Here is a 13,668-nt window from a genome sequence, read left to right as displayed (position 1 = left end):
TAATGCATTTTATTGGCAGGCTATAGTACTATGTGTCTGTAATTTTGGTTTTGAATTCCAAATTTATGTCAATTTAATCGCGCTGTTGACATGATATTTCATGGTGAAAAAGAGCACCCAAAGTTTTTTGTAGAGTATTTAAAGAATGAAAGTAAACAAAACTATAAATTAAATAAGAAAATCATCTCAAATGCTACTTTTGGGGAAATTCTTGTTGGACATTAAGATTGATTTTCCCACTGGCTTTAAAAAACACAATAAAACACAATAATAATAATAATAATAATAATAATAATAATACATGTATATATAAAAATACTTTACATTGTATGGTATTAATCATTTAACCACTAGACAATTTACAATGTGTGCAACTTTTTGCGCACATTTTTAAGAAAACTTGTAAGTGCTTTCCAGTTCAAAGGGAGATTGCTTTATGGCAACAAACAGAAAGAAACTTTCAGTGTTTTTTGCAATAAACAATTATGGAACAATAAAACTGCTATTATTGGCTTCTACCCTCCATCCTGAATAAGTTCATCAGAGCGGAGCGTTAACAAAAAAGCAGAATAACGAGGTGCTATCAGGCAGAAAAATCCCACATATTGCCCCTTTAAGTTTGAGGAAAAAGAAGAATGATTGCACAGGTGTGATACAGACGCAACAGAGTCTCATCAAGGTACAATAACTAATAACAGGCGATTTTTAGGGAAATGTTGGGAGGGTGAAGGGAGTTTCAACTTCTGCTTTTGATTTCCAAGCCTCTGATAACATTTCATTTCGAGCGGGAACACAGTTTATCCGGCCTTCCGGAGTCGTATTTAATAGAAGCCTTCAGGCGACGGTGTTAGGCTCGCTCTGCTGTGGCCGGCATGCAGACCATAGATGAATCAGCAAATTGTTTTCAAACAATGCCTTCAAAAACAACTATGAACCACAAACCTGTCCACATCTTACGCCTGTCCCAATCACATATTCCCAACTGTTACTACGGTTGACTTTTTCATTACAGCTTAACTTGAGTCACAACTTTAAACAAATCAGACAAAAATGTTTAGTGGTGTCAAACACAGTGAAAAGTTTATGGGTTAAAATTGTGAGCAGAGGTACAGAGTGCACTCAGCTACATCAGCTATGACCACATTAAAATACAAATATTTTAAAATTGTAAAATGTCATTAGAATATGATCCTGTGGATGTATAAAACAGCTACAGCCTGTTGCTACTTCATGCAAAACAAAAAAACATTCAGACAGTCAAATGTACGTATATACACAGAAATCATACAAGAACCAATACACTTTAAATTAGGTGACAAAACCTCACTTTGTATTTACAATAAATACGTTGATGATCATATAATATACTTATTAAAAAAAAAAAACCTTTACATTCTGAACAGAACGTGGCCCCTTGCCCAACATATTCTAAAATACAAGTGATTCTCATATAGTTAAAGCAAAGGATTCATTTAAGAAATACTGATCCCAAAATGCCCTCAGTTATTCAACAGAAGCACATATTAACGTCACTGTGTCAACAAAGTCTAAACCTCCAGATTTATAACAGGATACTGAGGATGTCTCCAGCTCTGAGCTCTCATCTCTTCACTTCACATTCACCTTTACCTTGTGTTGCATTTTGTTTAGAGCTCGTACATAAAATCCACCAGATCGAATAATGTTCAGGACAGGAGGAGGCGGAACTATCGGCCAGGTTATGTGTTTTGCAACCTAATAATTTACAAATAAAAAATATGTGATAATCAAAACATGATGGAAAACAATGCATAAATCAAGAAACAACAATGTTATAAATGAGAAATTCCTCTTGTATTACAGGAATGACGCAGGACATCCAAGTGCAAAATGTATGAATAAAGTATGTATGTCAACAATGTATGGTTATTGGGAATACTGGTATAAAGAGTGACTACTAGGGTGAACACAGGCCTTCAGTCTGCTTGGGATTTAGGAAAGTCATCATCTCCCGGATTCCTTCTTCACAAATTGTGGCCTGAGGAGCTTTATTCAGATTTTCTCCCTCTTCTTTAAATCTTCTCCACGTCTCTGTAAAATGAGCCGAACTTGAATTAACATCAAGGTGAAATTAATCTGTCACCAAAGTCTAAATAATCATATTAAAAAAAAGTACGGAGGATTTCAACAAATGAAACTTACTGCATATTTCTAGAGTCTAAAAATAAAAAAATGCATCCTGAAATAATTCTTCACAAACACTCAGAGAACAAACCTTCATCAAGTGTTGTAAGTAATGTGTAATTCTCTGGATGATCCATAATATCTTTCCTTTGAACGTCACCGATTTCCATTAGTTGTAAAACACCTGCATAAATGAATAACTCTGATTAGAGTCATACACTGGTGCAGCAATATGTTGGTTTTAAAGGAGTTGTTAGACAATTTGGGGAAATACGAATATTTTTTCTCTTGCTGAGAGCTAGATGAGAAGATTTAGCTTAGTTTAGCTTAGCATAAAGACTAGAAACAGGGGGAAACAGCGACGTAACAAAAATGACAGAATCTACCTACCAGTACCTCTTAAGATCACTAAATAACACATTATTTTTCATTAGTTTAATCTGTACAAAAATTGAAGTGTAGAAGTTATCGTTTTATGTGGGATTATATGCTAGACTAGTAATTCTTGGCCAGCTGTTTCCAGTCTTTATGCTAAGCTACGCTAAGCAACTGCCAGCTGTAGCTGCATATTTAAGGGACTGGTATCAATCTTCTCATATAATTCTAAGAAAGGGAATAAACATTTTTCTCAAAATGTCAAATAATAATAATAATTAATTAATAAATAATTATTATAACATTCACAGTACCTTCTACAGTCTTCCATACTTGTACTTCGATCTCAGCAGTACTTTGTCTTTCAACAGCAATGATCCGAACTGTGTTGGGTGAGTCGACTTTCAAAGATGATTCTACTTTATACACCAAGAGGTTATTTTTGTATCCAAGATAACACTGGGTCTGGTTATTCTCAGCTTTACTTTCTAGAGAGAAGAAACAGATAAAGTTGTGTGGATGCTGTTTAAAGCCAGTCCAGATCATTTTTACAGTGTAAACAGTCATTATATGATAAGACTTTGACTACCTGGACAAGTCTTGCAGCACTTTCCCGTCGATTTCATAGGATGTTGGCATGGGTACTGGCTAGGACACGTGATGCGTTTGCAGTCCTGGAGGCCATCAGTACAAGTGCAAAGGATGCATTCCAGGACCTTCCCCAAAACTGGGTGCCATATGTCTCCATGAGAGTACGTCTTGCCATTGTATAAACACGCTGAGAGAAATGGAAAACATCTGAGTGTTGTGCTGCATATGGAAACGATCGTAAAGTTGTGAGGAACATGTCCATAAAATCAAATACCTATAAAGGATCTTTCTGCTTTGACAACGTCTCACCTCTTTGGTGTTTCCTCTGCAACAAAATCTTAACAGTGGTCTCTGAAGCCCCTTTGAGGTTAAGTTTACTGAGACTCAGGCCTCTGAGAGAAGTCCTGACCCTGGATGGGGTGGCATGGTCAGGCTGCGCCCTGCTCTGCTCTCCAGAACACTGGTCGACTGAATGCCTCTTTTTTAAACACAGATATAATAAAAGACAATTATCTTTCATCTGTTCAGCAATTAAATATACTTAATAAGAACAAACTACCTTGATACTGTCAAATTCATTAAAAAAAAATAAAAATACATGCAACAATTTCAAATGAAAGTAACATCCAACATATGTAAGAACATACAACGCCTCTGTTAAGTTGTAGGTTTCCATCCTCAGTTGATGAGGAGCCACTGGTGCTATTATCTAAAAGAAAAAGACCAAAACCAAGTATGAGGCCATTAACATGGAAAACATGGCATTTATGTTAGAGTTGGGTTTTAATTCAATATTATCATGTATTGACTTTTAGTCGAATTATGTCATAATGATTTGATTTTTACAAAATTACAAGCACATTGTAATTAAACACTAAGAATATTTGAAAATATGTTTTTAATATGTGTTAAAATATATACATATATAGATACTGTATGATTTTTCATTACAGGGGAACCAAATTTATTAAAAAAAGATATTTTATGGGTAATTCATATAACAAAATCAGAAAATAATTATCATTAATCAGCGTTATGCTAAGAGTGAATATGCATGTTCAGTTCCTAAAAATCATCATTCCAGGTTGAGGACGTTTGACTACCTTTACACACCAAACAGCAGGTATCTGCAACTGAAACTGGTGAGGAGCAGGTGATTGGTTGGCATGTTTTCAGAGCGCAGAAGATGTCTCCATTCTGAGAATAAAAAAGCAAGAGGGACATTTTTTTAAAAAGTGATCTTGAGAGCACGGAGATGGCCTCTCAAAATCTGTACGTAATTTATGTGAATTCACATTTATATCACGTGGAATAACAGATAATAATATTCATAGAGTCTACTGAGACCTAACACTCTTGAAATCAATCCACAAAAACATAATGAGACATAATATTCATTAGGCTTTTATAAAAAGTGATTTACATTTTCTTTCCCGGTGGCGAGTGAGCTGCTGGCACGGTGCTGTCCTGCTTATGAGAAGCAATTTGGGGTTCAGCGTTTCGCTCAAGGACACTCAAACCACCAATCGCATGAATAACAAATGACCCTCTCTAGTACCTGAACCAGAGCAGCCCCAGACATCATAAGACATGTCTTGAAAAACATCAGACAAGTAATCCATTTTCAAAAGTGCAATATATGATGATCATAATCCTGCTATTTTCTGTGATATAAAGGAAGTCACAGAAAAAGCAAAGCTATGAGCATGTTACATTAAATATCAAAGCCTTAACAGAATAACAGTCCCAAAGACACAAGGGCAGGTTGAGGAAGTTACCAAGGGATCCTTGGAAGAAATGTAGCGGGAGAAACATGATTTGTGACCATTTCAACCACTTGCGGCAGGAAGGAATCATTTAGTCAAGTTTAGTGTTGTTAGTTGTCTAATCAGAGGCGTAGAAAGATCTGTGTACGAACACCACTCAACAGCTCATGAAATTTACTTCTCACATCTTTAAAAGACAAATCCAAATTGTAGCTCTCATTTCCACTTTCTTCTCCGATATCTGCTTTTTGTTTTCTAAATTAAAGCTTTCATCCATTCTCAAGTGTCCATCGCAACCAAGCCAAGCCGACAGACACAGCAAAGACCACCAGTGATAAAATACATTAACGATATAGCTCCAATTTCACTGCATAGCAAGAGTTAAGTTATTGGGCAGAGATACTTTTCACAATATGCAGTAACATTACATTAGTTACTAGCAATGGCATCTCAAAATTGCAATACATACACAAAATTTATTAAAAAAAAAAATATTAAGAAAACCTTCCAGTGCACAAAAAATAAGAAATTAGGCCACAGTATCTCATAGATTTTTTGAAGGAGGGTCCTTTAGATGGTGCTTGAGAGCTTTAATGTCCTAAATAATTGTATTGTGTACAGTAAAGTATCATGTACATCTAGTTATTACAGTACATGCTGAATTTCCATGGATTTTTATACTCCATTTAATCTGTGCTGGTAGTGCTTAAACACATTTAAGTGGAAAAAGAGGATTATGAGAATTTCATAAATATTCAGTATCAAGTATTTCAAGATTGAGATACATCTTCAAACTCTGCTGCATTTTTCTGTTAAATTCTGCTTCCTTATTTTCCATTTATTTGTTTTTTATTTTTATTTGTATCATCTATAAATCACATGGTAACATTATTCTAAAAAGAGTTATATAAACAGACATCATTTCAATACATATTGGCTGACAACTTAAGTTGTTATAAGAGAATTATAAACCAGGCTTTGATATTATTTCACCAAATCAAATAAACAGAAGAAGCAGCAAATTAGATGCAACTTACAGAACATGTGCACATAGCACACTGATTGCTTTGCTTGGATGGGAAGAGGTCATGCTTAGTGAAGGTCTCCCCCGGCTGATAAATACTTCCATTATATCTGCAGGATTTCACAGAAGCTCTCAGCCCTGCGGGGACCTTGGGCTCATCTGAGGAGGGCACAACATAACAGGAAAAGAAGCTTTAAAGTCACTGACAGGAATTGTTCTCTCAGACAGAGCTGATGAGGTGTTGAGAGGACAGTCTACCTGTGCATCTCGGGCAACACTGCTGAGGCTCAGCTACTGGGTTCTCACACGGCAGAGAGGGACACTTGATTGTGTTACATTTCACATGGCCTGTCTAAGAGAGAGAGCAATAGTTAGAAGTTTACAAGCTAACCTTTAAATCCCAACCACAAAGTCAGCAAGTGTTCTGCAAGCACTATGGGGCAATTTTTAAGTGCAATGTTCCTTTAAATGCATTTATTTTTCTGGTGTGATCCAGTTTGTTATAAATGTACCTCTGTGCAGACACAGCGCATGCAGAACATAAATCCGAAAGGCTCCAGATAGGGATGCCAGCTGTCTCCCGGGCTGTAAGTCTTGTCTTTGAAAGTACACACCACCCCGGACCCTGGGTGTCAAAAAATGGGAAGGATGAGCTATTGAGAAACGCATATGGCGCAGATAAACTGCACGGCAAAAAAACAGACTTTTATAATATGAGAAGTAATGTTAGAGAAACTTGTCTAAGCGACAGTCAGCTCCATGAAATGCAGACTAAAGGAAAACAAGGGAAACAGCAAATGCTACTGATCCCACTCCAGCCCATATAAAGACAAGTAAGAAGTCATGATTTAACTTCTGGTGGCTTTTGTGACACTATGAAGCAAATATGCTTCACTACAAAACACTTAAGTTATGTTAAGAGCTATAAAAGATGTTAATCTTAAGTCCATTTTTTTGCTATGTCCCGAGAAAACTTTCCTTATCTGTTTAAACATTCTCATGCTTTTCCTTATTTCAAGCCCCACACGTCTGATCAGGACAGAATAAGCATCAGCAGGGTCTCTGTCTTACCTTTCCGGGGTTTTAGCTCTGCATCTGCAAACCAAATGATGAAAAAGAACAAAAACGTGGACTTCATTTTTTTTACATGTGCGTGACTGAGTCCTCAACGCGCAATAAATATGTTTCTGCAGGACAGAAACTGCAGGACAGTGTGAAACAAGGATAAAAAAAAAAAAAAAAAAAAAAAAAAATCCAACTTTTTTTCTCTGTTAATCGATGGCGCCTCCTACAGGAAATGAAACGTCATGTTTCATGTTATCTTAAAACTAGAGGGATGAAATGGACTGACTAAATAATAAACACTCATTACCCCCAACAAAGTTTAATGGTTTCCTCGTGAGATAAGCTCAGTTTCACATATGTAAGAACACAAACATCTATGGTTGATGTACTGTATGTAAAGTATGTAGATAAACAGGGATTTTATTATGCTGTTATCCTGTTATATCAAGCAATAGTGAAGTTATTGCTGAATAATGCTGATTCAACCCTAAGGTCATTTTAAAAGCTGTATTTTGTCATGTTTTTATTGTATTGGATTAAAGTATATTGAAAGTGATTCTTCTTAGCTCATGTTTTTTGCCTGTTGTACATCTTTAACTTTCTTTTTTGCTTATGCTGAGCTAAAATGTAAAATGGGAGCTATGCAGAAAATAAAGACAACAAACAAACACTTAATACTGTTCTCCATTTATTAATACACATTGGGGATAAAACAGTGCAACCATGTTAAAAAAAAGACATCAAGATGCCAAGAAACCCTTGCTTGAAAACATGACAAACAAAAGACTTGGAATAAAACTTAGTGATCCATTTCCCGACATGGAGTCTGGTACTTCCGCCCCCCCCCCCCCCTCCCCTCCTATGATGCCTATTGTGAGCCATCATGTGGCTTGTTGACAAAACATTATCTCGGAGTAACAGATTAATTCACAGTCAGTGCAGATGTACAGAAACAAAGAACAAGAAATCTCTGACTTAATCACAGATTCTTAAAATTCAAACGATTCTAAAAAGCCGTTCTCCCTGAGGTGGAAGAAACGGCATTATCCTGACTTTGACAAAGTTTCGAAACAGGCTGAGACTAGCAGGAAAAAAACAACTCATTACACCACATCAAAAGATGGTCAATAGACGGCATTCCTGTTTCCCTTTTAAAGCTGCTCTGGCTATTAGGAACACTGTCGGTGGGACTTTTCTGTCATGCCTTGCCCCTAAAACATTGCTATCAAAACTTCATGCGGCCTGGTTAAAGCTCAAAATTGTCAATATTCTTAATGATAAAAATGTCACTTAGAACTGTGAATGCACATCTGCATCCATCACTGCCCAAAAAAATCTCTACCCCCCCCCCCCCCCCCAAAAAAAATCTCTAAAAATATATGTATGAAGATATTGGGTGTTTTTAAGTAACACCTCGACACACTGTTTTATCAAAACAAGTTTCTCACACTATATATGGTCCAATCATGTGTGAGAAGCTTGATAATCGACAGAACGTCACGGGCAAATGTTAAACAAACATATATAGTAATCCACCTCCTGGATTAGACACACCTGAGCATCCTCATTAACAAGATTTTATGATTTCAGTACAGTCTAGATCAGAGAGTGACATACGTACTAGATTCGGCGCCTGTCATATAAGTTATACTTTTAAATGTCTGAAGTACAGAATATTGCATTATAGGATGAATACGACTGTGCACGCAGACACAGTAAGGCGCCCTCACACACACACACACACCCCCCCCGCACACACACTCACACACACACAGTAGTAGACAGACAGTGGCAGACTCAAGAACTGCTGCCCTGTGCTCCCGTGTCGTCCTCTCGCTTCTGCCGTTTCTTCGCTCTGATTTCATTCATGGCTTCTTCTATGGAGCGGGTGTCTCTCTTGTTGGCCACCGGAACTGGGAGAGAAAATTACCAACATCAATGGTAAATAAACGGGGACAAGGAGAGCAGTGATGTGAATGTTGTGAGGGGCAGAGCAACATCACTGTATACTCACCACAGCCGTAAGCACTGTTGGCCTCTAGTGTATGTGCTGCATCTTTTGCAGCTGAGGTGCCAATCAGGTGACTGTACTTGTCTCTATAATTGGAGTTGGGACATGCTTCTGACTTCTTTGTCTGACTGGATGCTGCTTCTTCCAACGCAGCCTGTTCCTAGAGTGATGAGAACAGAAAAAGTCAGAGATTTTTAAAAAGCCACACCTTATACTCTTATACTGTTAGATACAATTAAGCTGCTATGTGAAAAGCATTCTAGGAGTTACTTGGCGATACAAAATGTTAAATTATGTTTAGATACACCTGTTTCTTCTCAACCTGCTTCAACTCCGGTAAATAAATTCAAGTATTTTTAAACGTCCCTCCTGAGAAGGTACTGTGACTTGTAAGCAGTCAAGTGTAAATTACACATATAAACTACATGGAAAGAGCAACACAATAATGATTTACCAGTTAAGACCTTTTCTGGTCAAAGTAATCTAAGTCAAGGCACTTGTCCAAAGAAATTATCATTTTTCTCCCTATATGGGTGTAGAGTGGATGAAAGCTCCGCAGGGAACTGCTTTCCCTTTCAGTGAGACATCAAAATCTATTTTTAACTGTTATTGATTTTTTTTAAGATGGCTAAAATGTTTCTGCTGTGATCTAACTTCAGTGTAGTTGCACCTGAAATATCTAGCAATGTTCCTTTGTCTACGTCCAGCTACTTTGTGATAGGAACATGAAAAATACACAACAAAACAGACCCAGCAATTAAAAGTACTCTGGCTATATCCGATTTCATTTTCAGACAGTATTATTACACAATGCTGCCAACTAAACACATCTCAGTTGAGCTACAAAAGAGCATCCAAGTCTTACTTTTAGTCTGCGCCGTTGTTCTGCCAGCTGGGGATCCCACTCCTCTCCTTTGCGATAGGCTTCCAGTTCCTCATCTGATGGAGCAAACTCCTGCAACAGCACAAGGTGGAAAATAGTCACATTGCCCCACAATGATTTGCTCATAAGTTAAATCAAAGCGACTGTATTTTTATATCTAATGTTGCATTAAAAATTAAGTATTCAAACCTTCTTGAAAAGCATGACGTAACGGCTCTCCTCATCCTCCCCAAAAGAAAAAGAAGTCAGACCAGCCACTTCTGCAACATCATGCCTGTATGATGGGAAGAAATGAAACGTAAATATTTATGAGCATGTGACACAGATATCTTGTGTTTCTTGCATAAATTCTTTGATATAGTAATGATGACTTACAATATACTCCTTTCGATCTTCCCCATAGGGTTATATTTTCTCTTCTGCTGTGAACTGTCTTGGATGAAATCCGACACCTCTTTCTCCATCTAAACAAATGATGAAGGAAGCCACAGTGTAATTTTGCATGTGATTTACACCGATACTAGTGAAGGAAGTGCCAGAACTTAAGTCAGTTCGTGGCAGATATGACACTTGTTCTCTCACCTTTTTCCTGAACTCTGCTTTCTTTCTTTTCTCATCTTCCTCCATCTTCTTGAGTCTTGCTGCTTGTTCTTAAAAAAGACAGAAGTTAAAGTTTGTTAATGTTGCATAGTATTTCAAGTTTCCATTGTAAACACATATCATGTAGTCTTACAGCTACAACTGATCGACGTGTATTTTTAAATACCAAAGAAAAAATGAAGCTCATCAAGAGACAGACTTCCAGTAATCCCCAAACCACATTTCCAGATCATTCTGGGCTATTATTTGTAGCATGTGTCCAAGAGCAAACAGCCTCTGATGTTTTATTACTAGGAATACTCATAACAGTTAATGAAATGGATGCGGTCACTTTTTTTTTTATCAAAGCCGTCTTGTGGTTATTTCTTCACAACAGCTGAAAAGTGGATGAAGTTGTTTATTTGTAGCAATACTCTAGTCAGCATCACCAAAGTCTTAACAATTTTGAAAATTTCAGAGTAGCAACTGAAAAGTATAACTTTAGATCTTTAAACAGAAAATAATATAGTTTAAGTACACCCAGTTTCCTATGTTTTTGGGGAGCCATATGGTAGTTATGGGCTACAACGATTAGATCAACAAAAAAATAATGAGCAACTATTTTGATAATTATTCAATCAATTTCATATTCATATTTGATGGTTCCAACTTCTCAAATGTGACGATTTACTATTTTTCCTTTTCATATAACTGTTAATAGAATAGCTGAACATTATGGACTATTAGTCAGACAAATTAAAGTAATTAGAAAAGAAATTATAAATGCCATTTTTTCACTATTTCATAGCCTAAACAATTAATCGTGAAACAATTGCTGCCCGACTGTTTTTATTAGATATAAATAGAGCCTCAGAAAAGTGGCTGCTGTTTGTAACTGTGAAAGTCTCAAAGAAAACTTTCAATACCTCATGAATGCAATTGGTGCTTAGCATCTATCAATAGTAGTTATCGCTTCAAATGAACACGGCTAGGAACTATGCACTCATTTTATTAACATAATTGACTTTTATGGTACTCTTTAATTGGCTTATATCTACTGTAACGCAATGAAATGCCCTCAGCCTGAGCAAATAGCCAAGATAATGGTTTGAGTTCAATGAGGGAAAAGGAAGCCCACGCTGGTGAAGAATGGAAATCTTAAGGGCTTACAACAAATGTATATATAAAGGCAGAGCAGTGTGAATACTCAGAGAAGACTTCTTTCAACGGGCTGCAGCAAATACACCAATGCTGGGTGTTTACTAGTGATTTCAGCAGGGTTGTGTGACTGTAACAGCAGCATCATGTTATAATAGAAGCACCAGAAATGCCCCCTATTCGCCTGTCCTTTTAATATTTTAATATGTCTCATTCTAATATCATATCCATTTCGACAGTTTCAAACTACAAAATGAGTCGTTATTAGGGTCAATACTTTATGTACCTCGAGCCTTTCGTCGGCTTTCTTGGTCGCCGACTGTCGGAGGCTTCTCCATCGAGTTTAAGATTGAACCTAGCAGGTCCGCCATCTTGAAATGATAGAGCAGAGAGGACTGTTGTTGTTGTTAGCTGCCGCTGTGCGAGCAACGCATGCGCAAATGACTACTAGAGTCTTCTTCTCTTGTGTGAAAAAAACGGCGTGTAAAATATATACTGCCACCCTCTGTACACGAAAGTGGTATTATATCTTTTTTTTTTTTTGGTTAGTAAGTCATTTCAACAAATAACATATTATAGTTATGGTTATATATCAAGTCTCTATTTTATTTTTATTTTTGCTATTTATCTTCTATATTTGAGTTAGTATATTTAGTTATTGTATAGGCTATAATTTAGCAAGTTTCAAGTACATTCTGAAGTATATTAATCAGAGAAAAAAATATTCAGACCTCTGAGATTAATGTCAAATCTAAAAAAATGTTTCTTGCATTTGGCCATAATCTGGAATAAATCAACAGATAAAAGGTGCAACTTCCCACCTACAATCCATGTTTTCTGCTTTACTAAAATATATAAACTGTAAAAAAAAAAAAAAAAAAAAAAAAAAAAGCAGCTAATCATGTTGCTCACTATGTTGCCTGAAACTTTGTATGACTGATCCTGTATCTCACATTTAATAAAGATTCATAATTAAGCCTTTGTGAACAGTCAGTTGTACTTTGTGAATGCAGTATTGCCAATAAAAGCATGGAAATAAAAGTATTGATGTTTGGTTTGTTGCTGTTTTTAGTTAGACTATTCATCACTATAAGCTTTAATTATATTGTCTCAAATATAATGCAAAGTAATGCTTTAACCTAACATGAAAAAACATAGAAAATGCAGACAAGACTTCTATGTGCAGGCCTTCATCCACTTGGCTTGAACTTAGAGAAATAACAGCATGGAAAGCAGTCAGAGTTCCATCAGACTGGAGACAATAACGGCCAAGTGACTGACCCAGATAGCTGTGATGGAGTAGAGCTTTTGTGAATGAAGTGTTATGTCTCTTGTCTGTGTTTATGTTATCACACCATTCTTTTTTTTTTTTTTTTTTTGGTTAGGAAGTCATTTCAACAAATAACATATTATAGTTATGGTTATATATCAAGTCTCTATTTTATTTTTATTTTTGCTATTTATCTTCAATATTTGAGTTAGTATATTTAGTTATTGTATAGGCTATAATTTAGCTTTTCAAGTCCATTCTGAAGTATAGTAATCAGGGAAAAAAATATTCAGACCTCTGAGATTAATGTCAAATCTAAAAAAATGTTTCTTGCATTTGGCCATAATCTGGAATAAATCAACAGATAAAAGGTGCAACTTCCCACCTACAATCCATGTTTTCTGCTTTACTAAAATATATAAACTGTAAAAAACAAACAAACAAACAAACAAACAAAAAAAAACACTTCCCTGACAAATTTCAAATGAAAGTTATTGCTTTAACACAGGCCTTTCAGTGTTGACAGTGGAGAGACATATTAGACTTTCAATTCTTCACAGTACAAATCTCAGAGGGCCTGTGTAATATTTGAAAAAAATCCATGCTCACAAATCATGTAATGTGACTCCATATGCAAACCACAGTCATGTTTATCACCCTGACAAGTTTATTGTATTAAAGAGTACCATGGGAACAAGAGAGGCTAAAGATTTTACCCGCATTTATTTATTTTGGTGAGCTCCTGGGACAGAGTAATTGCTTGCAGCTCTTAAGGAAACACTT

General features: G+C 36.3%; 2 protein-coding genes across 2 annotated transcripts; both read right to left on the bottom strand.

The window, feature by feature from the left end:
- Window positions 1-1,053: 1,053 nt before the first annotated feature.
- chrdl2 (chordin-like 2) lies at window positions 1,054-7,143 on the bottom strand. Its single transcript, XM_044371739.1, has 11 exons — window positions 6,991-7,143; window positions 6,432-6,544; window positions 6,178-6,271; window positions 5,933-6,078; window positions 4,233-4,326; window positions 3,777-3,838; window positions 3,439-3,607; window positions 3,128-3,316; window positions 2,853-3,026; window positions 2,255-2,347; window positions 1,054-2,070 (listed from the first exon to the last, which is right to left on the bottom strand). The coding sequence occupies exons 1-11, from the start codon at window positions 7,055-7,057 to the stop codon at window positions 1,937-1,939; spliced, it is 1,335 nt and encodes a 444-aa protein (XP_044227674.1). The 5' UTR covers window positions 7,058-7,143; the 3' UTR covers window positions 1,054-1,936.
- Window positions 7,144-7,659: 516 nt separating this feature from the next.
- On the bottom strand, window positions 7,660-12,039 carry spag7 (sperm associated antigen 7). The gene is made up of 7 exons (XM_044371609.1): window positions 11,902-12,039; window positions 10,461-10,528; window positions 10,254-10,342; window positions 10,068-10,152; window positions 9,861-9,950; window positions 8,999-9,155; window positions 7,660-8,897 (listed from the first exon to the last, which is right to left on the bottom strand). The coding sequence occupies exons 1-7, from the start codon at window positions 11,984-11,986 to the stop codon at window positions 8,782-8,784; spliced, it is 690 nt and encodes a 229-aa protein (XP_044227544.1). The 5' UTR covers window positions 11,987-12,039; the 3' UTR covers window positions 7,660-8,781.
- Between the last annotated feature and the right edge of the window lie 1,629 nt (window positions 12,040-13,668).

This window comes from Thunnus albacares, chromosome 13 (genome assembly GCF_914725855.1).
Source record: "Thunnus albacares chromosome 13, fThuAlb1.1, whole genome shotgun sequence".
Taxonomy (NCBI): Eukaryota; Metazoa; Chordata; class Actinopteri; order Scombriformes; family Scombridae; genus Thunnus; species Thunnus albacares.
This window is presented reverse-complemented; position numbering and strand designations above follow the sequence as displayed.